The sequence below is a fragment of the Cricetulus griseus genome, chromosome 7, assembly GCF_003668045.3.
Source record: "Cricetulus griseus strain 17A/GY chromosome 7, alternate assembly CriGri-PICRH-1.0, whole genome shotgun sequence".
NCBI lineage: Eukaryota > Metazoa > Chordata > Mammalia > Rodentia > Cricetidae > Cricetulus > Cricetulus griseus.
The window spans coordinates 21,249,124-21,273,759 of NC_048600.1; the positions used below are offsets into that span (position 1 = coordinate 21,249,124).

A 24,636-nucleotide genomic window follows, 5' to 3' on the forward strand; every position below is an offset into this window, starting at 1 on the left:
AGAAAAGACACACCAGGAGTCATTTTCCATACTTGGCTTGAAAAAGAAGTATGTGAAGACAGTGTTCTAGTTTAGTTTTCTTTTTACATATCTTACTTTTTGAATTTTGTGCCAACAGCTATTTCTGTTAGCCTTCTTCTTTAAACATGTTGTCTTTAGGACAGCTTCAAGACCAGACAGACAAGACTACAAAGGGACAGATGTATAGATTTCAGATGTAGACATAGTAAGATAGGCCGAGATCCTCAGTGGAGCAGCCCAGTCTGCAGAAATTAGTCATTAAACAGCAAAGAGTTTTGTGGATACTAAATGCTTCAGGGTGGGGATGGTGGGAGAGAAAAAGAGAACTCTTAATGAGGTGGTTGTTTGTTTTTGAGTCAGGGCCTCACTATAGCCCTGGCTGGCTGGAACTTGCTGTGTACACCAGGCAAGCTTCAAACTCAGAGATCAGGTGCTAGGATTAAAGATGTTTCCTAGCAGTTCTGGCTAGCAACACAATTTTAGAGGCTAGTCTTTTAGCTCTTTTAAAGAAAGGTTACTAAAGCTACATTTTGGTCCATACCTGTAATACTGGCATTGGGGAGACAGAGATTTGGTGTTTGCTCTATTTCCAAGTCAGCTTGAACTTCTAGGGATTCCAAACCAGCTAGGGCTGTGTATTAAGACCTGGTCTCCCAAAACAAATTATTTACTGTTATTACCTCTTCTTTAGTGCTTTAAGATATATATATATGTTCCCTCTTAAGGCAATTACCTTTGAAAATCAGTTGTGTAAGCTAGTAGCTTTTAAACTGTATTCAAGACATGTCTCAGAATTTATGCTTGAGTTCCCAGTACTTCACAAATTGGGAGGAGAGGTTAAAGGATTTAATGAGACACAAAACATCTCCTGTGGAATAACATCACTTGACTAGTTTAAGGAAGCCAGCCAAACATTCAGTCACAAATTCTATACAGTTTTATGTGGTGATAAATTATTTATGATTTAATAAACCTTGCCTGGAGATCAGTATACAAAGCTAGCCATAGCCATAGAAGTTGGGTGGTGGTGGTCCACACCTTTAATCCCAGGACTCAGGAGTCAGAGGCAGATGGATTTCTGTGAGTTCAAGACCATCCAGGGCTACATGGGAGTGACTCAGTCTAAAAGAGAAACAGAGCTTATACCTTTAATACCAGCACTAGAGAGGTATATAAGAAAGAAGCAAAGGGTCACATGTGGGGTTCATTTTCTAGTCACAGGGAAGACAGGCTCTCCATTTCAGCCTTGGTAGAGGTAACAGCTACTGGCTAGATGCTTTGCTTTTCTGATCATCACCTTGAACTCCAGTATCTGTCACTGGGTTTCTGTTATTTGTGCTACAATTTTATGACTTTTTATATAGATAGAATGGCTATGTTAAAACATAAATGTTACTTTTTTTTCTAGTTTTACGTTTTTTTTTTTTTTCCTTTTGTAGTGATAGGTAAGTGACTAGAATGTAATTGATACTGAAACTGTAAAATCATGGTACATTAAAATTTTTTATTGAACTTTTATTACATTGGTTCTTAACCTGTGGGTTGAGACCATTTTGGGGGATGAACAGCCCTTTCCCAAGGGTCACCTAAGAACATTGGAAAACACAGATGTTTACATTGCAATTCAAGACAATAGCAATTACAGATATGGAGTAGCAATAAAAGTAATTTTATGGTTGGAGGTCACCACAATGTGAGGAACTGTTTTAAAGGATCTCAGCATTAGAATAGTTGAGAATCACTCCTTTATTATAAAAGATGGGTGCAGTACCCATGCAGGTAGACCAGTACTTGAAGTTAATAGCAAAGTATAATAAAATAAAACAGTTGGGGCCAGTAATTTAAAAGTATTAGATGTTATTTCAGACCTAATTTTCTTTTTCTCAGGCTAATTTTTTATGTGTGTGTGTCTTTGTAGTTCCTTTGGTTCTCCTCCACTATCTTTCTGGTCCTTGTTTGTTTGTTTGTTTTTAAGACAGGGTTTCTCTGTGTAGCCTTAGTTGTCCTGGAACTCTTACCTATAGACCAGGCTTAAGCTGAACTCAGAGATATGCCTGCCTCTGTCTCTGGAGTGCTGGTATTAAAGGTGTGCAACACCACTGCCTATGTTATGTGCCAGTCCCTTTTCCTAGATGGTTCTACTTCACTGTGTGTTAGCTTCCCTCCCTGTCTCTTTGTGATGACTGAGTATGTGACTTTGATCTGTGGAGTTTGTGCTCTAATTCTTCTTCCTCATCTTAGTCTTGGCCACAGACTCCATGTGTGCAGGCATTACTGACTAATACTTTAATTTGGAATGTGTGTGAAGGAAGTGAGTTTTATCTGTGTGATTCAGTCAGTGACTGGGGTATGTGGCTCTTATATCAGTCAGTTAGGTTCATTTCCCTTGAGCTCCTGCTTTCCTCTGCAGGCTTCATTACCTCACCAGGTTGGTTTCACTGTTGAGACCTCAAAACTGTAGCTCTAATGCACCATCATTCCTTGGTTTGGTCATGTTGAAATTTGAGTTAAGAAAAATTTATTTTAGATTTACAGACATGTTGCAAAGATGGTATGGTGTTTCTTCTATATTTTTCACCACTGTTGATTTAGGGGTCACTAAGATGTCTCTAACCAAGCTATGTAATCCACATTAGGGAGTCTTAAGTGTAGGCTTATTTTCCTGATATTGAATTTTAAGAGTCTGATTGTTCCATGCAGACTTATGTATATTTAGCCCAGTTTTGGGGAATGGAGACATAGACTGATAGGTGGCTAAGTACAGCAAATGCTGATGTGTATCTCCTGTCACATCTGTAGTGTATAGAGAAGTTCATCTTGAATATTTTTCCTGCATTTCCTATAAATGTTAAAGGATGAAGTTTATTGGCAAATCCATAAGAAGTTCATCAAAGATTTCATTTAATTAAAATAGTTTTGTATGAGAAGACATTAGTATTTTGTCAGATGCTCACATGAATCAGGAAATATTGCTCACTTTTATCACAGCTTTATTTTCTGTCTGACACAGCGTCTTTAACATTACGTGATAGACAATGACCTAAGCATAGCTAATCTCCTGACGTGTTAAGCAGGTTGCTTAGGGGATTTGAAAATTGCTATGATCTAATGTGTTGCACTGTGCCATCATGTAACTCAGGTTAACCTCATTGTTTCAGCTCAGCAGACATCTCAATAACGTTACGGAACAGAGGAGATGATGCCTTCAGGGCAAATGTGTATGGCGACTCTATAGTTGTGCAGCAACACATTAGTGTGGATGGAAGTCGATCTTACAAACTAAAAAGTGAAAAAGGTTTGTTGGTTTTCTTATGTCTTATGAAGTATTAGTAAATAGCTAAAAGTTCTTACATTGTCCCTGTGATATCTTCCTAGTCTCTTGAAACCTCCTTTTGTAACCTGCTTGGTTGTACAAGTAGACACACACACACACACACACACACACACACACACACACACACACAGGTACATGTGTATATTACACTTTGTTGCTATAAGACATAAAGTCAACACCATGTTTAACAGAAGTAGGCTGTGTCATTTTGTTTTCAACTGTAGGTTTCCTTTCTTTCCCTTGATTTCTGTAGCTTAGAGATAGCAGAAGGTTGGAAAGGGTATGAAGGGGGAGGTGAGGGTTCAGTTATTAAGAAGATACTGGCTGGGACCCACAGGAAGACATATGCATTGTTACATACTGCATGTGTGCTTTTTCCTACTCTCTATTTGTATAATGACTTAATATGTCCCCCTGAAACTATATGTATTTACTGGTGTTTTTGTTGTTGTTGTTGGTCTGACAAAAGGTGCTCAATATTTGTATTTTTAGACAATTGTACATTTCCCCTCTATTTCACAAGGAGTCTGGTCTTTGTGTTTTTGTAACCAGGCACCGTGGTTTCTACTAGGAAAGAAGAGCTGATTGCAATTCTTGATCATTTTAACATCCAGGTAATTGCTAAACTTGTTTTTCAGATTAATTAATGAAACTATCATTTTATTGGTGTGATTTTTTGCTTGTGGCATGTATATAAGTAAATAAGATGGCTTCATGGTAAATTGATGAGAATATATGTGCTGCACTTTTAGTGCATTGGCTTTGTTAACATAGGGGAGAATATCTTGTTAAAATTTATTTAATAATGGTATGAAATTTCTGTGCAGTATAGGGACTCACAGGTTCTTTTTATGACTAATGAACGGCACGATCTTTGGTGGTGCTGCTGATCATGGGCTGGTGGCCAGGCGTTCTGCAATAGCACCAGGTCTTTTCCAAGAAGTCAGATAACTGAGGTCTAAGGAAGCATCTCGAAGCATGGTTCTTACTCCCTTCCTCCTTTTCTTCTTTCTTTTGAAATATGGACTCACTGTCTAGCTCTGGCTGGCCTGAAACTTGATATGTAGAGCAGGCTGTCTGATACCTTCCTGTCTGCCTCCCCTCCCAAGTGCTGGAGTTAAAGATGAGTACCACCACACTGAACTGTAGGCATTTTTTAATGCAGTAAAAAGCACCAGCATTTATATAAAAGGGACTGCCTGGTTTGTCTGTGGCTTTGGAGGCTGTCCTGGAACTAGCTCTTGTAGACCAGGCTGGTCACAAACTCAGAGATCGGCCTGCCTCTGCCTCCTGAGTGTTGGGATTAAAAATGTGTGCCACCACCACCTGGCAGGGGATTGCTTTTAAAAATTATTTTAATTAGCCCGGCGTTGGTGGTGCATGCCTTTAATCCCAGCACTCGGGAGGCAGAGGCAGGTGGATCTTTGAGTTCGAGGCCAGTCTGGTCTACAGAGGGAGTTCCAGGACAGGGTTCAAAGCAATACAGAGAAACCCTGTCTCATAAAAACAAAAAAACAACAAATTCAACAGCTGTCATTTTTAATGTTAAAATGAAAAGTTGCAGTTTCTTTCTTATACTAGTCCTGTATAATTAACCTGTGAGTATTATTTTTAACGTCATAAATTGCTTTGTTAATAGTACCATAGTTGTTATTATATAAGCACCCTGAATCTTCAAAACAGAATATGAATTTAAAACCTTTTCACCATACATATTCTGGTAGCTAACTGGACTTTTGTTTAAGCTATGGCTTATTTAAAATGACTTGTGCTCCTAATGTTAAATGAGATATTTTCCATTGGTTTTTCTATTATCCTCACAAAGTTAGAAAGATATGAGAAATCTTAAGCACTGCTGTAGAGAAACAGTACGTACTTGCCATCATGGTTCTGGTCACAGGTAACTGGGCCAAACTTTCTTTGTGTATTGAAAAAGTTCACTGACTGGCCAAAGGCTGCAACCAATAGGGATAAGGACAGAATTCATATAAGAATGCAGAAAAGCTGACTCACATGCTATACTCCCTTTGATGGTTGTGACATTAAGTGGTAATCTATCAAAGTGAGAAGCCTACATTTTTTTCTTTGCATGTGTTGTTTGGTGCTTGTGTGTGTGTGTGTGTGTGTGTGTGTGTGTGTGTGTGTGTGTGTGTGTGTGTATGCGCTTGCATGTGTGTGTTTATGGTGTGCATGTACATATGTGTGGGAATGCTTGTTTGTGTGGAAGGCCAAAGTTGACAATGTGTATCCTCAGTTCCTGGTCACTTTATTGAATCAGGTTCTCTTGCTGTACCTGGAGCTCACCAATTCCTGCTAGTCTGGCTAGCCAGCTCACTTTGAGGATCCTTAGTGTCTGTCCCCTAAATGCTAGGGTTAAAGTTAGCTGCCATTCCTGACTGGCTTTTTACATGGGTTCTGGGGTTCTGAACTTCAGTTCTCATGCATGCATAGCAAGTGTTTTACCCACTAAGCCATTTCCCTAGCCCTTGAAAAACACCAGTAAAGGCATGTAAGAGCCTTCTTGAGCTTGTATGTTCTATAGTAGAATGCTGAATATGATTACAATGCATTTTGGTATTGTTTATTTTGAAGTATTATCTTGTATTAAAAATTGTAGCATTGCTTTTTGTATTTTATTCCTAATGCTATAAACTTTGACTAAAGCTTAGCTTTCTTGATTGACCACTGGTCATTTATAATGTATAGTTTGGTTTAAAGCATTAAAATGAAATATTTCTTAATGCCCTTTTTAAAAACTTTGTTTCAGGTGGACAATCCAGTTTCTGTTTTAACACAAGAGATGAGTAAGCAGTTTCTACAGTCCAAAAACGAGGGAGACAAATACAAAGTAAGAGAATAAATTAAATATAAATCTAACTAAGATCATGGTTTCAGATACATAGAAACTTGCCCAGATAATGGATACTGAGATTTTTTTCCCCCCCTTCAGAATCACCCATTTAAAGTAATATTGTAAAATAGATTTAAACTTGGCCAAGTAAGATGCAAGTGTAATGTTTTTGGTATATCTTCATTTTTTTCTAAAATTTGACGTTTCATTTTAAAAGAATAGATTATTTTTTCAAATAACCTTTAAGAAAGTACAGTAGAACGAACAATTGGCCACATATAATGTAATAACTTAACAAACTTTAAACCATTTAAAATTTTAAAGCTAAAGAATTATTTGATTACTAGTAAAACTTAGTGTATAGTCATCTGAATGAATTTTGATACTTCCTATTCTTGAAAATTTGGAAGTATTATGCTTTGTAAATAGAATTTGTGGAAATGCAGGGATTTTTTAAATTTCCAAGTTGATCATTTTCATGCTTGAAGATATTTCCTTCATGGGGTATTAGGAGTTTTTGCAGTTGACTGTGTAGATGTGGATATAGCACATTCAGTAATTTTAATGTGAAATAAGATTTGTTCTACGTGTTTATGTATATATGCTTATGTTTTTAATGCTTTCTATATAACTGGTTTAAAAGTTTTGGGGTCTAAAATTCTACCCCCTTTTTTGGGCACAGAAAAGCCTACAAAGTTCTAAGTGTATGTTTCTTCTTGTTGATATAGTTCTTCATGAAAGCAACCCAGCTTGAACAGATGAAGGAAGATTATTCATATATTATGGAAACAAAAGAAAGAACAAAGGAACAGATAAATCAAGGGGAAGAGGTTTGTAAATACTATAAATCTTTTTGAGCTGAGCTCAGTTCCTAGGTTACTTAAGGTAAAAGTTTCAAAATTATATTCCTGTGAATAAATCTTATATCTTCCTGAAATGAATGCCAATTTTTTTAGCACACTAATTTATGACATTTAATTTTTATAACTAGGGCATTTAATAGCTTTAATTTTGTTTTGTGATAATGGATATGCATATGTCTTTTTTCTTCTTTTTGACCAAATTAGAAGATAAAACTATGTTATATTTCAAATCCCCTGTTGTATAACTTGGTTGTACAAGGCATCTCTGATTCTCACTATAAGTAGTTTGAAAATGTATAACATTTTGTTGAGTACAAGGGACAAGCTGATGTTAAACATAGTATGTGCTTATAGTAGATAACTCATTCCAAGATAGTGACATTCCTTAAGCAGCCAGTGCGTATCAGCTGCTGTCAAATCTTAACATTTTGGCCAATGGGCATATTGTTTGAAGCTTTGAATTTTTAAATAACTTCTACCAGTCATGCCCTGTTTCATTCTGTTTTGAATAAAATTTTGAGTGGTTTTTATGTTATCAGGATTACCAAGTAGGAAGTTGGTTATATGAATTAGAAACATAGGTGTAAAACGTGATCTTGCTAACAGTTTTTAGTCCAGATATATAATGTATTTTATTTAGATCACTAGGAGAGCAGGAAAAGCAGACCCACCCTCAAGTATGAATGTTTTTGTTTTTGTTTTTTGTTTTGTTTTTTTGAGGTAGGGTTTCTCTGTGTAGCTTTTGAGCCTGTCCTGGAAGTAGCTTTTATAGACCAGGCTGGTCTCAAACAGAGATCTGCCTGCCTCTGCCACCCCAGTACTGGGATTAAAGGCATGTGCTACCACTTCCCGGCAAGCCTCAACTATGAGAAAAGGTCACAGGAGCCATATAAGACAAGAGAATTTGAGAAGGAAGTGGTCCTGGCTGAGATGTAGAAATTGACAGAACTTGTCACTATTAAGTTGTGGAGTCTTCACAGGTGTCTGTGGAAGGACAGGTTCAGTAGTGAGAAAAACAGGAGCCAAGTCTGCAGAGTTAGGAAATGGAGCAGATACAGATGGTTTTCATGAAACTGGGTGGGAAAGGTGTAATGAGACTGTAGGGTCCAAGACATCTTACATAACCAGGCTACCTCCTTTCTTTTGTACCTACTCTAGATTTGTAAGTAAGAATGTTGGAAATGTTGAGTGTCTCCATCTGCTGACTTGCATAGCCGCTGAAGGCAAAGGCAGGCAGTATCAGTGAAGGAACGAGGAGGCAGGGAAAGTAAGCTTGGAAGGATTTGGTAATAGATTGAAATAATCTCAGCAAAGGGAAGGTAAATTGGATTAGATGAGGAATCAAAGCAAGATTACAGTATTGAGGCTTGGTTGAATATAGGAAATGTGAATGAAGGGGACCATCCACCCAGGTGTGAAGAACATGAAGTCTGGCAGCCACTTAATAACCTGTTCTAATGACATGATATTTTGTATTTGTTTCATTTATTAGAATTAGGACCTTTTTGATTGGAGGAATAAATTCCTTCTCTTTCTGGTATTTTGAATAGTTTTTTGTACTTGTTGTGGTTTATTTGGAAGGCTTGTTTAGCCTTTAGAGGGGGAATTAAGAGATAGGGATATTTAGACAGGGCATTAAGTGGGAAATGAAAAGGAAGCTTGAGGACATGTGTGGTCTTGAGCCTGTAATCCTTTGCTCGTAATATTTGATCATTTTTTAATAGTGTAGAGCTTAGCAAAATTATTGTAGTTAACACAAGTATACCAAAAGACTAAAGTTCTTTTATTTTTACTTTAATGAAATCATTTTCTAACAAGCTTTTGTGTGGTATCAGTTTAGGCCTGTTTTTATTTATTTATTTATTTATTTATTTATTTATTTAAACATTTATTTCATTTGCATTCGTATTTTTGCCTGCATGTATGTCTTCGTGAGAGTGTCAGATCTTGGAGTTATGGACAGGTGTAAGCTGCCATGTGTGTGCTGGAATTTGAGCCCCGGTCCTCTGGAATAGCCAGTGCTCTTAACTGCTGAGCCATTTCCCCAGCCCCCTAGGCCTTGTTTTAAATAACATGTTCACAATATATTTCCTTCTGATGTTTATAAAAATATCTATTTTTCTTTTAAGCGACTTACTGAACTAAAGCGCCAATGTTTGGAGAAAGAGGAACGTTTTCAAAATATTGCTGGTTTAAGTACAATGAAGACTAATTTAGAATATTTGAAACATGAAATGGCTTGGGCAGTGGTAATTTTCACTTTTGTTAATCTATATTCATTTGTAACTTTCACAGACTACAAAACTGTTCTTTGTAATAATTTTGTATATGATTGCATTTCAGGTCAATGAAATTGAAAAACAATTGAATGCTATTCGAGATAATATCAAAATTGGTGAAGAACGTGCTGCCAAACTTGACAGGAAAATGGAAGAACAGCAGGTACTTAGAGGCTCTTACAAGGATATAGTTAGTTAGGTCATGAGATTGCTGGTGCTGGTTTTGACCTACAAGCCACCTGTGTATATAAGTACATCTGTTAAACTTGAACCAGATCTATTCTTTTCCATAGACTGTATAGCAGCTGCAACTGTTTTGAAAACAGAACTGTATTTGTCTGTAATAATCCTGAGGCTTGGCTGCTGACTTCTCATGCGTGTGGACAATAGGACTTTGTTAAGGAGTTCAAACCGAACACTTGAAAAATAGGGAGGTACCAAAATAACTGTCAAGGTAGATTCATATTAAAGTTAGATATTAGTAAACTGAAAAAATTAGAAGTGAAAATAGTGCCAAGAGAAACTTTAGGATACTATGATTTATGATCCAGAATCTAGATTTCCTATTGGTAGAGTTTATAATAGATAACTTGTTAGGTTTGTTCAAGTGTATTTCCGTGGATTTTGGTATATTCACAGGCTGTGCAGCTGCAACACAGAGCTTCCTGCACTGTCATGCTCAAAGTGGAACTTGTAGCTTCTTGGTTTTTATAGGTAGAGCTTCTTAAAACTTTTCCACTCCCAACCCTTTATCACCTGTATTAAGGTACATAAAATATGTTTGTAAATCAAACATTCACTGATAATAAATCATAAAGAAATTTTCTTTTTTAATTTTTGAGACAGGGTTTCTCTTTGTAGCCCTGGCTATCTTGGAACTACACAAGGCTGTCCTTGAAATCAAAGATCCTCCTGTCTCTGCCTCCTGAGTGCTAGGATTAAAGGCATGCACCATCTCTGCCTCACAAAGGCATTTATTTTAACACAATTCTTTGGTGAACATACAATTTTTACCTTAAAGATGGATGCACATTTTACATAAGGAATTAAATCTTTAGCTAAGTATTTGATACTGTTCAACATACATCTTTAATGTTTTTTTCAGAGTTGATGTCTTAGTTTTATAGTCATTGCTAAGAATGCCACTTTATAGTACAGAGTACAATATGAGTACAAAGTAGCAGAAGGTTTTTTTAAAAGGCTCATTTTAGAAATTGTTGGAAATTCTGTTCTAACCACTAGGAATTTTTAAAGCAATGTTTTGCTTTTGGAAACAGGATTTCTCTGTGTATCCCTGGCTGTCCTGGAACTCGCCTTGTAGTTCAGACTGCCCTCAAACTCAGAAATCCTCCTTCCTCTACCTCCCGAGTGCTAGGATTAAAGGTATGTGCCACCATGCCTGGTTGAAGCAGTGTTTCATGGTTTTTCATTTTTAATGAAACTGGAGTCAGAAACTCAGAGCAGTTTTTAAAAGCAAATATCCTAACCCTAATCCTAACACTAATAATCCAGAGATACAATAATTTGATATAAGCTACTGAATGATGGTAGAAAAATATGTTACTCTAATTTTATCTATTCAATAAAAATACTGCAGTTCATAACATAAAACTGTCAGACCTGAGCTGAGGTGTGTTTTAAGCAGGTTTGTTGTTGTTGTGACATAATGGTGTGTATAGTGCAAAGTGCTCATACTGCATCCAGAAACAAGACTGTGGAAAGGTACATGATACAGCATGGCCAAATAAACACCCTGAATGTATTATGCATTTGAATTTCCTTTCATTTTTGGTTATTCGGAAGCATTTACTGTTATGTTTTTGAGACTCCCACATTCTATTATGTGCTGTCACATGGGGTACAGTTCAGTTTAAGAAGCAGTGCTTTATAAGATGGCCTTCCTCATCCTACCCTGTGTGTCTTTGTGAATTACTTATATCTTACTATTTTATTCTCCTTTGATTAGGAATTTCTGCCCCAAGCATGGTTGTAGTTTAGGATGCAATCTTCCCCAGCTTACTACATGTTGTCTGTCTTTACCCTTAAGAGTTCTGTAGCAGGGAATAATGTATTTGCTTTGCAATCTCTGGGCAAGGTTTCTCACTCCCTCTTCAGGTAATAAATGGAAGTTCAACCCTTGGTACCACTCTCACCTCAAATTCTGTTTCTGACAAAATAGTGTAAAAATTTTTTTCTTCAAATATGTTTATCTTTTTAACCTTACTTCTCAACTTGTTGTACAGGAAGTTCTTAAGTAGTTTCCTTGAGAGGTATTTTCCCAGTCTAATAATGAAATCCAGTTGAGTAATAGTCACTGCTTTTTCAAAAGCTGGTAGTTGTGAAGAAAGCTGTGGGTTTTCTTCTGTGTAAGCATTTGGTGTTTCTGTAGGAAATTAGAAACTTTTGGAGGGTAAGGACTATTCTATAGTGGTAGTTATATCCTTCCTACCATGTATCTTTTTAACTTTAAATCTCTTTGAATGGATGTTTTTCCTACATGCATCCTTGGTGTCCATGAAGACCTGAAGTTGTTGGGTCTCCTTGAACTGAAGTTACAGACGGTTTTGAGCTGCTGTGTGGCTGCTGAGAATTGAACCTGGGCCCTCTGTCAGAGCAGCAAGTGTTCTTCAACTGCTGAGCCATCTGGCCAGTCCCCTTCCTACCATTTTTATGCAGCACTTTGACATGACTTTATTATTATTTGTAGACTGACCTTTGAATGGAAGGTTTCTGAAGAAATATTATATCATACTAACCTTAAATTTTTGTTAACTTTAAAACCATATTTAGCTAGGCAATGGTGGCTCGTGCATTTAATTCCAGTACTTGGGAGACAGACGCAGGTGGATCTTTGAGTTCAAGGCCAGTCTGGTTTACATAGTTCCAGGACAGCCAGGGCTACACAGAGAAACCCTGTCTTGAAAAACAAACAAACAAAAGAGCAACAGACCTATGTTGGATTTTTTATAGAGGAAATGTGCTAGCTTCTGATTTAAATGGCACTCCCCTCCTTCCTTCCCTTTCTAATTCATTCCTGTTGTCATTGTCTCATTTTGGTCCCTTAAGGCTGGATATTTGTTATTACTCAAACCTTTCCTGTAATTTTCCTGACACCTTGCCTTCAACAAGTTCAAGGATGCAAATTTGGACATAATCTATATACTTTAGAGGAATCATTTATAAGCTGTTGATTATGGAACATAAAGTTTTTCTGTCATTTCATTTCACATTATGTTGTCAGTTGAACTTCTGTTATTTTTAGTTTCTAAAGTAGATACTGATAACTACACATGCTTTAGTGTCTTTGCCTAAAACTTTTCCCTCAGCCTATGTCCAGGTACACTTTAATTACCCTTTCTGTTGCCAACACATATGCTTCTTTCTCTTTGGATCATCCTGACTTTTCCTATGGTTTCTTTTTTTTTTTATGTTTTATAATTATAATAAATAGGTGTATTCTACCTAGTCTCCAGTTTGTGTGTATTTTGTTACATTGTGTCTTTCTTAAATCTTTCTCATGTAAAGACACTATTTCTTTGTATACTCAGAGGATAGCATGTATTGGATAACTAAGTGGGTCAAGATTAAATTATATTTTAGTATTTTATGTAACTGATTGCCTAATATCTTTTAACTTTAAAGTTTCATCTCATTTATCTATTTTGTGTATATGCATGCACATATGTGTACACACATGTAAGCTATGGCATCCGTTGATGCCTTGTGTCATGCCAAGAGATCAGAGGACAGCTTAAGGGAGTCATTTCTCTTGAGCAAATTGGTTCTCAGGTTAAACTTTCGTTGTCAGGATTGGCATGGATGCCCTACCTGTTGAGTTGCGTCACTTAGCCCTTATCTGATGTCGTGAGTAAAATTAATTTCATTGGAATGTGACGGTCCATATTTTTTATGTTTTTCTTGTTATTGAAAAAAAATAACTTGAGTAATGTTTTTTTCTTAAAGGTCAGACTTAATGATGCAGAAAAAAAGTACAAAGATATTCAAGATAAACTAGAAAAAATCAGTGAAGAGACAAATGCACGAGCACCAGAATGTATGGCATTGAAAACAGATGTCATTGCAAGGACAAGAGCTTTTAATGATGCTGAGGTGGGAGGAATCTTCTAACTTAGAATATAAGTGTTTATATTCTAACTTAGAATATAAGTGTTAGCTTTTACTTTTCTGTTAATTATATTTTTTTAAAGTAGTGTTTTTCTACTTCTATCAAAATAAAATATGTTGTGTTCACTCATTTAAAAAATGTTGTTTCAGCTAGGTGGTGCTGGCTGGCACACTCCCAGCACTTGGGAGGCAGAGGCAGGCAGATCTCTGTGATTTCAAGGCCACCCTGGTCTACAGAGTTCCAGGATAGCCAGGGCTACACAGAGAAACCCTGTCTCAAAAAACAAAAACAAAATAAAATGTTGTATCAAATGGTCATGGGTGTGTTTTGATGGGATGTTTATATATTTCTGCATGTTACTAAAATATGTTTAATTCTTTGTTAGGTTTTGTATAACCGTTCCCTAAATGAATATAAAGCATTAAAGAAAGATGATGAACAGCTCTGTAAAAGAATCGAAGAGCTAAAGAAAAGGTACTACAGTAACCCAGCATTTCCATAATTTCTTCGATGTGTAATGAGGAGGCACCGTAAGTGGTGCATCGTCTCTGTTGGGTTAATGAAAGTTTACTACAGTGGCTTAAGCTTTTAAACGTCAGGTTTTATTTAACTGTTTTTCTCCTTTTATTTATTACTCTCTTTAGCACTGATCAGTCTTTGGAGCCAGAGCGCTTGGAAAGGCAAAGAAGGATCTGTTGGTTGAAAGAGAAAGTACAGGCTTTGCAGGACCAAGAAAGTGCCGTCAATCAGGAGGCTGCACAGTTTGAGCAAGCTATAGAAAAGGACAAACAAGAACATGTCCGAATTAAGTAAGTTCACACCTTTCACTTACTTGAGTGTCATGTAGTTCTGCTGTTAATATGAGGAGAAAACAGCTTTTTTGTGATAGCGGTAAAGAGCCTTTTGACTTGGTTTGTTTGGAGTCAGAGTTGTAATCCTGATTGGCCTGGGAAGCTCAGCATAGCCCAGCTTGGCCTGCATCTCAGAGATCCACTGCCTCCTGAATGCTGGGATTAGAGGCCTGTGCCACCAACCTGAACTGATAAAAATGTATTAAAATTATTTTTCTAAGATTTTACTTGTATATTTTGACAGTCTGTGGTAATTTTCCATCCGTATTGCATCACATAACGTGAGTTTTGAGTGCTGCTGACTGCTTTTTTTGGTAACTCAATTATTTGTAAATTTAAAAAAATCACATTTTTAGTGTTAATACCTTTCTTTGCTTTTATATTTTAGGAGTTTAGATGTGAGGCATACACTGACCTATAATCAGAGACAATTGAAAGAACTGAAAGATAGTAAAACTGATCGACTAAAAAGATTTGGTCCTCATGTTCCAGCTCTTCTGGAAGCAATAGATGATGCTTATAGACGGAGACAATTTACTCATAAACCTATTGGCCCTTTAGGTATTTGCCACTGTTTTTGAAAATATCATTAACACAAATTCTTAGTTCTAGGAAGTGTTCTATTTAGCTATCCAGTTATGTATAAACTTTAATTACATCAAGGGGTTTTGGCATTAGTGTGGGACAGACAGTCTTATGTATCTGGTGTTGAGCTAGTAATCCTGATCTTCCGTCTCTGCCTCTTGAGTGCTGGGATTATAGGTATGTGCCACCACTCCTGGCTCACATTTTTAAACATAATAAGAAAGTCACTTTAAATTCTACCTTTCCTTTTCTTCTTTGAAAACTAAAACCAAGAAGAGAAAAACAATTAGCTGTGGTCTTCATAAAGTGTCTTTCATTTGTTAGGCTGTAGATTTCAGAAACTTTAGTCACATTCTTCTAGGAGGAAAAACTGCAGTATTCACTTTAAGAGGAAAACAATGTGAGAAGGTAAATTATTTGCTTAATAAATTAGTTTAATAAAATCAGGTATCATGGCACAGTGGTGACCTGTTTAATTACTCAGATTTTAGCCAGCATTGAAGTCAGCTTTTAATAAAATTGTATTTTTAAAGTGACTGACTATTGGCTGTTCTGTAAGAGCCAGTTTTTAATATGATTTTAATTACAAGTTTGAATCTGTCTAAACAACAAAGCATTTGATATGTCAGAGAAGTAGAGTTTAAACTTGGCTAACTTATAATGAGACCTCCTTAGTAATTGCATAAAGAGCAGTGTATTAGGTCTGTTGTGCTTGTATGCCTATACCTTAACATTTATTTTATTCCATATTTAATGTTGTTGAGCAACTATTAAGAAACTGTATTAATTCTTCCTTTGATTGGGTATGCTGTGTTGTGATCTTATGCAGGTGTTTTCCTTGAATTATTTGGCTAACAGCTGTTCCAATTCTTTATGTAGGTTGCTGGGGACTGAATTAATATCAGATAATGCTTGCTAAACTAAGCATTACAGAATGTCTTTGTGCTGTTATTGTTTAAATAGTTATTCAGCTTGCTATTGTTCTGTGTTTTAATATATGATGTTGTGTACAGTTATTGTAACTGTGTAACAGTTCAGTTGATGGACATGTGACTCCTTAGGATGTTGCCTGTTTACTAGCTTGACTAGCTATCTCCTTGAAGATCCTTAGGAATTAGTGCTCTCCTGAGAAGTGAGCAGAATTTTTAAAGTAGAGTATGTTTACAGTGGCTTTTAATAACTAGCTCGTATTTTTATGTGCCTAGAACAGTTCAAATTTTAATGAGTCTTCAAATAAGTTTACTTACCTGTTAAATTACATATTTTTTTGTGTTTTTTTTGTGTTTTTTTGTGTTTAAAGTTTGTTAAGTTGCCCTTCCCTTCTGTCTCCTAGAGCTGCTTATCATCCAGAGTTTCCAACTGTTCTGACAGCTTTAGAAATAGACAATGCTGTTGTTGCAAATAGCCTGATTGACATGCGGAGCATCGAGACTGTGCTGCTGATCAAAGTAAGGCCAGGGTTCATACTCTATGCTGTTCCAAAAATCTTTATCTCATTGGAAAATCTATAGGATAACATAGAGATGGGACCTGGCACTTCAGGCTATTTGTAAAGTATTTCATAAATATGTTATTTTGAGAATTATTTCAATGTTTAAATAAAAATACTTGAATTTTCTTACCAGTAGATAAAATTTTAAAATATATATACCAGAAATACTTTGACATTGTTTTAAAAATGTATCTTTTTTCTATTCTAGAATAATTCTGTAGCTCGTGCAGTCATGCAGTCCCAAAAGCCACCCAAGAATTGTAGAGAAGCTTTTACTGCTGATGGTGATCAGGTTTTTGCAGGACGTTACTATTCATCTGAAAGCACAAGACCCAAGTTTCTAAGCAGAGATGTGGATTCTGAAATAAGGTTTGAATTGAGTTAGTTTTACTATATTATTACCACCATTGCCTTTAGAATCCATGGCCTTCCTTCCCTTAGGGGTTATTTCAGGAAAGAATTGTTATTTTTCTAAGTGTTTGGTCTTAAAAGATTATTTAACTAGGTGTGGAATTGAGCATTTAGTTTGACGCAGTATTGAGGACCAAATACACAGAATGTCCTCAGCAGCTGATGTACACAGTGCTACCTGTCCACAAGCTGTAAGGACACTGTACTAAGAGTGTGAACTAGTGCTTGCTTGGGAGCATGTGTACTGAGATTGGAACAGTACACAGAAGACTAGTGTGGCTCCTGGGAAAGGGTGGATTGCAGAGTTGCAGCATTCCATGTTGAAGAAATAGAGTGGTATCACTGCTCACTCTTGAGACACAATGATTTTTTTTCTTTAGCTAGACTCCAGCATGCTGAGCTACATATACAGTTACATTGTTTGAAAAAGCAAGAAAGAAGGTCAGTTGACACAATTAAAATATAGGCTTAGGAAAATAGGGCTGGTAGACAAGATAAATTGAAAAGTTACACTGAGGGGTGGTAGCACATGCCGTTAATCTAGGAACTGGTGGCCAGAGGCAGAGGTAGGTGAAACTCTGAGTTAGAGGCCAGCCTGGTCTACAGAATGAGTTCCAGGGCAGCCAAGGCTACAACAGAGAAACCCTGTATCCAAAATCAATCACCAACGAACCAATCAATCAACCAATAAAATAAAACAAAAAATTGAGAAGTTAAAAGAGTCATATCCTTAATTACATAGAGAGGTTTTTGGTTTGCAAAAAAGAGTTTCTGGTACCAGTGATATCTTGAATTTCTAATTAAACTAATTTCCTTTGGTGAAGTGATGGATCGGGCTTGAGTTAACAGCTTGAGTATGTTTAGAGTAAATTAACTTAAAGATCTAGTGCTGGTGCTGTCTTTGCTGCTTGGGACACTGAGGCAGAAGGATCATTGGTTTAGTAGGGTCCTGCCTACCTGGGAGGTCTTATATTCATCCTCTAGTACCACTACTGGAAGGAAGGAAAGAAGCTTAGCCAAAGTAAATGGATTGATTCTAAGTGACTTGCACGTGTAAGGAAATGAAGGTGTTGTTGAAGTTTCTCATTTTCAGATGTTGACTAGTTTTCATGTGATTATTAAAGTAGCATGAAATTACTACAAGACTTTGGTAATTTTAAATAAAAGTTCTTGATTAGCAATAGAAAAAGGTTGGGGAGAAAAATCCTGACCAAATGAATGTTGTGGCACTTGGTTTAGTTTTTCATCCCAAAGGAGTCCCATTAGGAAAGAATGCATGATGTGTGAGCAGGCTCTTAGGGTGAGTACCTGTGTTGTTGAACTGCATGGTGAAACAGTTTAATAGACATTGCTGAAGTATACTTCAGAGTTTATGCTTTCATTTGTTCCTTCAAACAGCAAATACTTAGTGCTTGCCAAATGTGTTAAGGAGGGGTGGGTATTTTATACATGAACAGTCTTGTGGAAACCAACAAAGTTCAGTGCAGGATTAGAGATTCATTGCTATTCTGGAATATATTCATGTCACATAAGCAACTTGTATGCTTAGCTCATGTTTAGTATATCTTATTAGGTAACAAATGGTCTTTTTCATGTGTAAACTAGTAAAGCAGAACACTGAAATTGTAGCTTTTGGTACATTGCTGCAAAGAGACCCTTGATAGTTTTGGCATCTGCCATCCTTGTTTTCTGTCTCTTTGTCCTCTTTTCTCTCCACTCCCTACACATTCTTAGCATTTTTTCCTTAAACAAGAATTGTTAAGCTATTCTTAGGTCTTTTGCCACCACTGGGTGTGTTTGTGTGTGCATGCCTGCTCCCTGCTTCACCTAGCTGATCTAGCTGGAAAGAAGGTTCTTCCAGAAGCACATTTGCATTCCTATAGCTGTGAGGACATAGGTATTTTGTCCTATTATTTAATGTTGCATGCAGTCTGGCCATCTTCTTTTTGAGGGATAAAATCTTTGTCCTGTTTCTGCCTCCACTGTCCTCTGTGCATAATCCCTGGAGAATAAAATTCATATTGTAATATTTGCTAATCAAATAAGTAAAATTTAAGTTTAGATGATCTTTTCACATTCCTGCTAGTTTTTAGTAATAACTTGGTAACTTCTTAATGATTTGACAGGATTGTAAAACTGGTTTGATGAAATAGAGTTTTGTAAATAAATTATTTCAAATAAACTTGTTGTAAAGGAGCAAGATATCTAATAAAAGAGTTTATTTTTTTCTCTTTTCTATCAAGTGATTTGGAGACTGAGATTGAAAATAAAAAGGCCCACATAACAAATCTTCAGCACCATCTGTCTGCCCTCGAGAAGGATATTAAAAGAAATGAAGAACTTCTTAAAAGGTGCCAGATACATTATAAAGAAATAAAGGTAACAAAAATAATTAATAACCTTTGGTTTTCCTAATTTAACCATTTCAAAGTCAATTGTATAATTTTGTCATTTATGCCCTCAAAGATTTTGGCCTCACTCCCTTTGTATTCAGGAATAACTTTTTCCCCCAAGACAGGGGACAGGGTTTCTTTGTGTAGGCTTTGGAGCCTGTCCTGGAACTCGTTCTGTAAACCAGGCTGGCCTCGAACTCACAAAGATCCATCTGCATCTGCCTCCCAAGTGCTGGGATTAAGGCGTGCACCACCACTGCCTGGCTAGGAATAACTTTCTTTTGTGTGTTATATAAAATAGGGTTTCTATTGCTGTGATAAAGCATCATGGTCAAAAGCAAATTGGGGAGGAAAGGTTTTGTTTCCAGCTTCAAGTTCCACATCACAGTCCATCGTTGAAGGAAGTCAGAGTAGGAACACAAGGCAAGAACATAGAAGCAGGAGCTGATTGATGCAAAAGCCCTGGTGGAATACTGCTTACTGTCTTTCTCCTCATGACTTTGCTCAGCCTGCTTTCTTAGGGCACCCACGACCACCAGCCCAGTGTAGTGCTGCCCTTGGTGAGCTGGGTCCTTTTATATATATCAGTGACCAATCAAGAAACTGCATTATAGGCTAGTCTAGTTGGGGCATTTTCTTAATTAAGATTTCTTCCAGATGATCCTAGCTTGTGTCTAGTTGACATAATAAAACTAGACAACACCAGTGTGTTGTATCTTATCAGTACTTAAAGTTTGTTTTTCTTTTTTCTTTTCTTTTCTTTTTTTGTTTTTTGAGACAGTTTCTCTGTATTGCCCTGGCTGTCTGGGAACTCTGTAGATAACCACCTGCCTCTGCCACCTGAGTGCTTGGATTAAAGGCATGTGCCATCACTACCTAGAAATAGAGTTTTTAGAAATGAAAATAAAACTTTGTTTTGTGGTGGGCACACTTATAAACTACCTGTAAATTTGAGAGAAAGCATTATTAAAAATGATGGTTAATATTTCAGTGCTTTTCTGAAAATAGTTTTGACTACATGGACTTCCAGACTTCCAGGGATTATTTGGGTCTTTGGGAAAACTCTGTATTGTTATAGTAATCTTTAAATAATTTGAAATATTTAGGTATTTTAGAGAAGCATTTTCTCTTGTTGACTCAAGAGTGGGTTATTTAGAATGCTAAAATGTATTTCTTATGTTTTCTTTGCATGGACACAGGTTAGTAGAGTAATCATGGTGACATGCACAAAAATTCCTCCTTTGGTTCATTGAATACTGATGTATCCCCTTTAATGCTATTACATCCTACTGTTTTATAAGCATAGTAGAGCTTTGTAGTTTAATATAGTCTTCCAAGGACTTTGGTTTTTATTAAATTCTAAATACTTCCTTTTTAGATGAAAATAAGAAAAAATATTTCTGAAATTCGGGAACTTGAGAATATAGAAGAACACCAGTCTGTAGATATTGCAACCTTGGTAAAAAATACTTTTTTTCAAATTAAATGTTAAAGGATAAAATTATAACAGCTTATTGGTTTGCAAGTCTTGCTTTTTAAAAGATCCTTAGTTGCAGCTATGCTTTATTTTATGATCACCATTGCCACTCATAAAATATATTAGATCCTACATGGAGTGAGACTTTTCTTCTACCACATGTGGTAAACGTGAGCAAAGCATGTGCATCTAAACAGTGTGCCCGAGAGCTGCTGCTTCTCTGATAAGCAGGGCCTGAGGTCAGGACTGCCCTTCCAGTCAATCAGGGTTGAGCTTGGATTCCTTATTCCAGGTTCATATTCCATCTCATTTTTTTAAACATGTTTTTCTGTATTTAAATTTTCTAGCCCTCTGTTTGTGACATCCAATTTAACTTTTTCTGGAGTACAACAAAGAAGCTCATTAACTCATGTCCTATGTAATGAATGGCAGCATGTTACATGCAGTAAGCAGTGAACAAAACAGAACAGTCCAACTAGAACTCTTGGCTAGTGAGGATTGTTGAGTTTTGTTAGTAGTCCTGTTTCCTGCTTATTATTTATTAATTTTTATTGATAAACTACCTTTATAAAGGCATAGGTTATGTCTTAATTATTTTTTTTTACTTAGCAGATACCACATTGTCACAAATATATACTGATTTATACTAAGTACATTTTGAAAGTGAGTAGATGGAATAAGTTATACTTTTGTATAGTTTCAAACAAAATATTATTTTACTTGACTGGTTAATACCATTCCTTTTTTTGAACCTTTTTGCCCTACTTTATAAGTTCCCATTTAAGTATGAAAATATTTCAGTTTTGTTTGTGTGTTTCTTTTTTATCTTCACTCTGATTTTTCCTGTTGTCCTCTCCTCTTCAGAATTGCTTATATATAATATGTCTATATATTTTTGTTGGATGACTTGCATTTAACTCTATGTTCTTTAAATGTTATCAGGAAGATGAAGCTGAGGAAAATAAAATAAAAATGCAGATGGTTGAGAAAAATATGGAGCAACAAAAAGAAAACATGGAGAATCTTAAAAGTCTAAAAATTGAAGCAGAAAACAAGTATGATACAATTAAATTGAAAATTAATCAGCTGTCAGAGCTGGCAGATCCACTTAAGGTATTTAAACAGTTGTTACTCTTTTATGTTATAGCTTATTACCCAACAAGCTCGTACAATCTTGCCTTGAAAATCATCACTAGTTAATTGTAAATATAAATATATAAATTGTTGAATTAGGCCATTTAATACAAAATATTCTGCTCTTATCTTTAGGAAAATGAACACTTGGATCATAACCTTTTTGCCCATCAGAAGCAGCAGTTTGTTTCTGTCCCTGCCTGAATCTTCCCATCTTTCCTTTAGTTACTAATGGATTAGCCACTGTGAAAGCCAGCTTGAAATAAAATGTTACTAAACCTGTTTATCAGCATATCTCAGTTAGATTTGAGGCTGATTTTGGTGTGTTTTAAAACAGGGCCACTTAAAATATTAATAGTGACATGCTAAAACAGAAGAAGAAAAATTAGCAGTAAATTATTTACCCAGGAGACTTGAAATTAGGAAAGAAGAACAAGCTGTGTGGTTTTTTTTTTTTTTTTTTTTTGGTTTTTCAAGACAGAGTTCCTCTGTGGCTTTGGAGGTTGTCCTTGAACTAGCTCTTATAGACCAGGCTGGTCTCGAACTCACAGAGATCAGCTTGCCTCTGCCTCCTGAGTGCTGGGATTAAAGGCATGTGCCACCACCGCCCGGCAGAGCAAGCTGTGTTTTGGGCTTATTTTATTTGTTCTTGTTTTACTTTGTATGTGCTGCTGCGACAAATTCAGGGCTTTCCTATATGCTAGCTATGTAAGCACTGTACCCCTGAGCTTTCCATCTCTGCCTCTGTTGTTTTCTTTTGTGTTCTAAATTCTGTTTTGAATTCTCTGTACTTAATATCTAAGGTCAAGCAAGCTGTGAACTTGGGAGTTCTTAAGTATAAAGGGCAATAAGAATTTTTTATCTTAGCTCTTTGCCTTACCTTCAAATTGTTGAAAGATAGGAGCTGAGTTCTTTGGTAAACCTGTTTGTAAGCAAGTACTAGCAGGAAGTTTTTCCTCCCCCCCCCCAATGTCACACTAGCTGTCAGTAGTAAAACCAAGATGATTTTTTGAACAAAATAATTGAATTCCTAAGTACTTGGGAGTGTATTCAGTGTTAGTCAGAGGTGTTGTTGGGAGATTATGAGATCACTGAGGTCTTGGCGTGTGGGTTTTTCCTTCTCTAAAAAGTGCAGTTGGCACTTTATCAGGTAAGTTGTCCCTTTTCCCAAACCCTTGAGCACCCACCCCACTGTTAATGATCCTTCCTTTATAGATTGTGTTGTCTTTATTGAAACAGGATGAATTAAATCTTGCTGACTCTGAAGTTGATAGCCAGAAACGAGGAAAGCAACATTATGAAGATAAGCAGAAAGAGCATTTGGATACTTTAAATAAAAAGAGAAGAGAACTTGACATGAAGGAAAAGGAGCTACAGGTTAGCCAATGGTTTGGCTTGCTCTTTCCTTTCAAATTATTTATCTACAACTTTAATCATTAAATTTTTTGCAATTTTTAAAAAAAGTTTTTATTTTTACTTTTTCACTGAAAATAGATTTTTTTATACAGTATATTCTGATTATGGATTCCTCTCCCCCATCTTGTCCCCCAGATCTTCCCACCAAAATCTACACATTTTCTTTCTTTTTATCATTAACAGACTTTGTTTGTTTATTTTTTGTTGTTTTTATTTTTGTTTTGTTTTTCGAGACAGGGTTTCTCTGTGGCTTTTGGAGGCTGTCCTGGAACTAGCTCTTGTAGAGCAGGCCGGTCTCGAACTCACAGAGATCCACCTGCCTCTTCCTCCCGAGTCCTGGGATTAAAGGTGTGCGCCACCAATGCCCGTCGAAAAACAGACTTCTAAAGTTAATAATAAAACAAAAACAAGCAAACTAGAATAGGAAAAAACAAAAAAAATAGAAAAGAAAAAAAAAAACCAAGAAATATGTATAGATACTGTCACACACAGAAAACCCATAAGGATAAAACCAGAAACCATAATGGAAAAGATCTGTTTCGTTCGTTCATGTTGACCATGTGCTGCTGGGCATGAGACCTGCCCTTATGTGTGTGTGGTTTGTATAGCCAGTGAAAGTCCATTGGGGATTTTCATTTGTGGGTGGTTATCATTTGGAGATAGCTTTTGGTTTAGAGATGGGGCTAATGTCTCAGCACTGGGATCCCTTCTAGCTTAGACTTTTGCATGGCTTGTGCATGTTACTGCAGTCTGTGAGTTCATATTATGTGTTTCAGTCCTGTTGTATCTGGAAGGCCTTGCTGCTTTGGTGTTCTCTGTTCCCTGCCCCTCTTAGAATTTTTCTGCCTCCTCTTCTGCAGCATTCCTAAACCCTGAGGGGAGGGGTTTGATGAAGACATCCCATTTAGAATGGAGTGTTTGAAGGTCTTTCCCTGCCCCTCTCTCTGCATAATGTCCAGTTGTGGGTCTATTTGTTACCATTTACTATAGGAGGAAGCTTCTCTGATGATAGCTGAGCAAGGACCTAGTTTCCCCTAGGCCCATGTCCTAGCTAGTCTCAGGTGCTTGGCCACTGGGCAGTGCAGGGTGTAGATTCCATCTCATGGAGTGGGCCTTAATTCTAATCAGATAGTGATTAGTTAACTTCCACTTTTGTGCCACTATTTTAGTGATGTATCTTGCATGAAGGTCACCATTGTAAATTGAAGGGTCTGCAGTGTTTACATTGGTGCTTATCTTTCTTCTCCGGTAGTGTGCAGAGTGCCTTCCAGTACCTTGGACACTAGTTAATTGAGGTGAAGATTCTTCATGGACACCAGTTGTCTCCATGTTCAGTGATCTTTCTCTCTCTCTCTTTCTTTCTTTCTTTCTTTCTTTCTTTCTTTCTTTCTTTCTTTCTTTCT

General features: G+C 36.6%; 1 protein-coding gene across 1 annotated transcript in view; it reads left to right on the forward strand.

Annotated features, from left to right (window-relative positions):
- Positions 1–24,636, forward strand: part of Smc6 (structural maintenance of chromosomes 6) — a 54,545-nt gene that overhangs the window by 11,091 nt on the left and 18,818 nt on the right. The window contains exons 5-21 of the mRNA XM_035447649.1: positions 3,180–3,316; positions 3,908–3,969; positions 6,123–6,203; positions 6,935–7,036; positions 9,199–9,318; positions 9,413–9,511; positions 13,312–13,458; positions 13,860–13,948; positions 14,119–14,283; positions 14,714–14,898; positions 15,242–15,318; positions 16,209–16,358; positions 16,611–16,771; positions 19,057–19,192; positions 20,585–20,665; positions 21,626–21,796; positions 23,057–23,194. Coding sequence (XP_035303540.1) covers positions 3,180–3,316; positions 3,908–3,969; positions 6,123–6,203; positions 6,935–7,036; positions 9,199–9,318; positions 9,413–9,511; positions 13,312–13,458; positions 13,860–13,948; positions 14,119–14,283; positions 14,714–14,898; positions 15,242–15,318; positions 16,209–16,358; positions 16,611–16,771; positions 19,057–19,192; positions 20,585–20,665; positions 21,626–21,796; positions 23,057–23,194 — 2,101 coding nt within the window. The remainder of the gene's footprint in view (positions 1–3,179; positions 3,317–3,907; positions 3,970–6,122; positions 6,204–6,934; positions 7,037–9,198; positions 9,319–9,412; positions 9,512–13,311; positions 13,459–13,859; positions 13,949–14,118; positions 14,284–14,713; positions 14,899–15,241; positions 15,319–16,208; positions 16,359–16,610; positions 16,772–19,056; positions 19,193–20,584; positions 20,666–21,625; positions 21,797–23,056; positions 23,195–24,636) is intronic.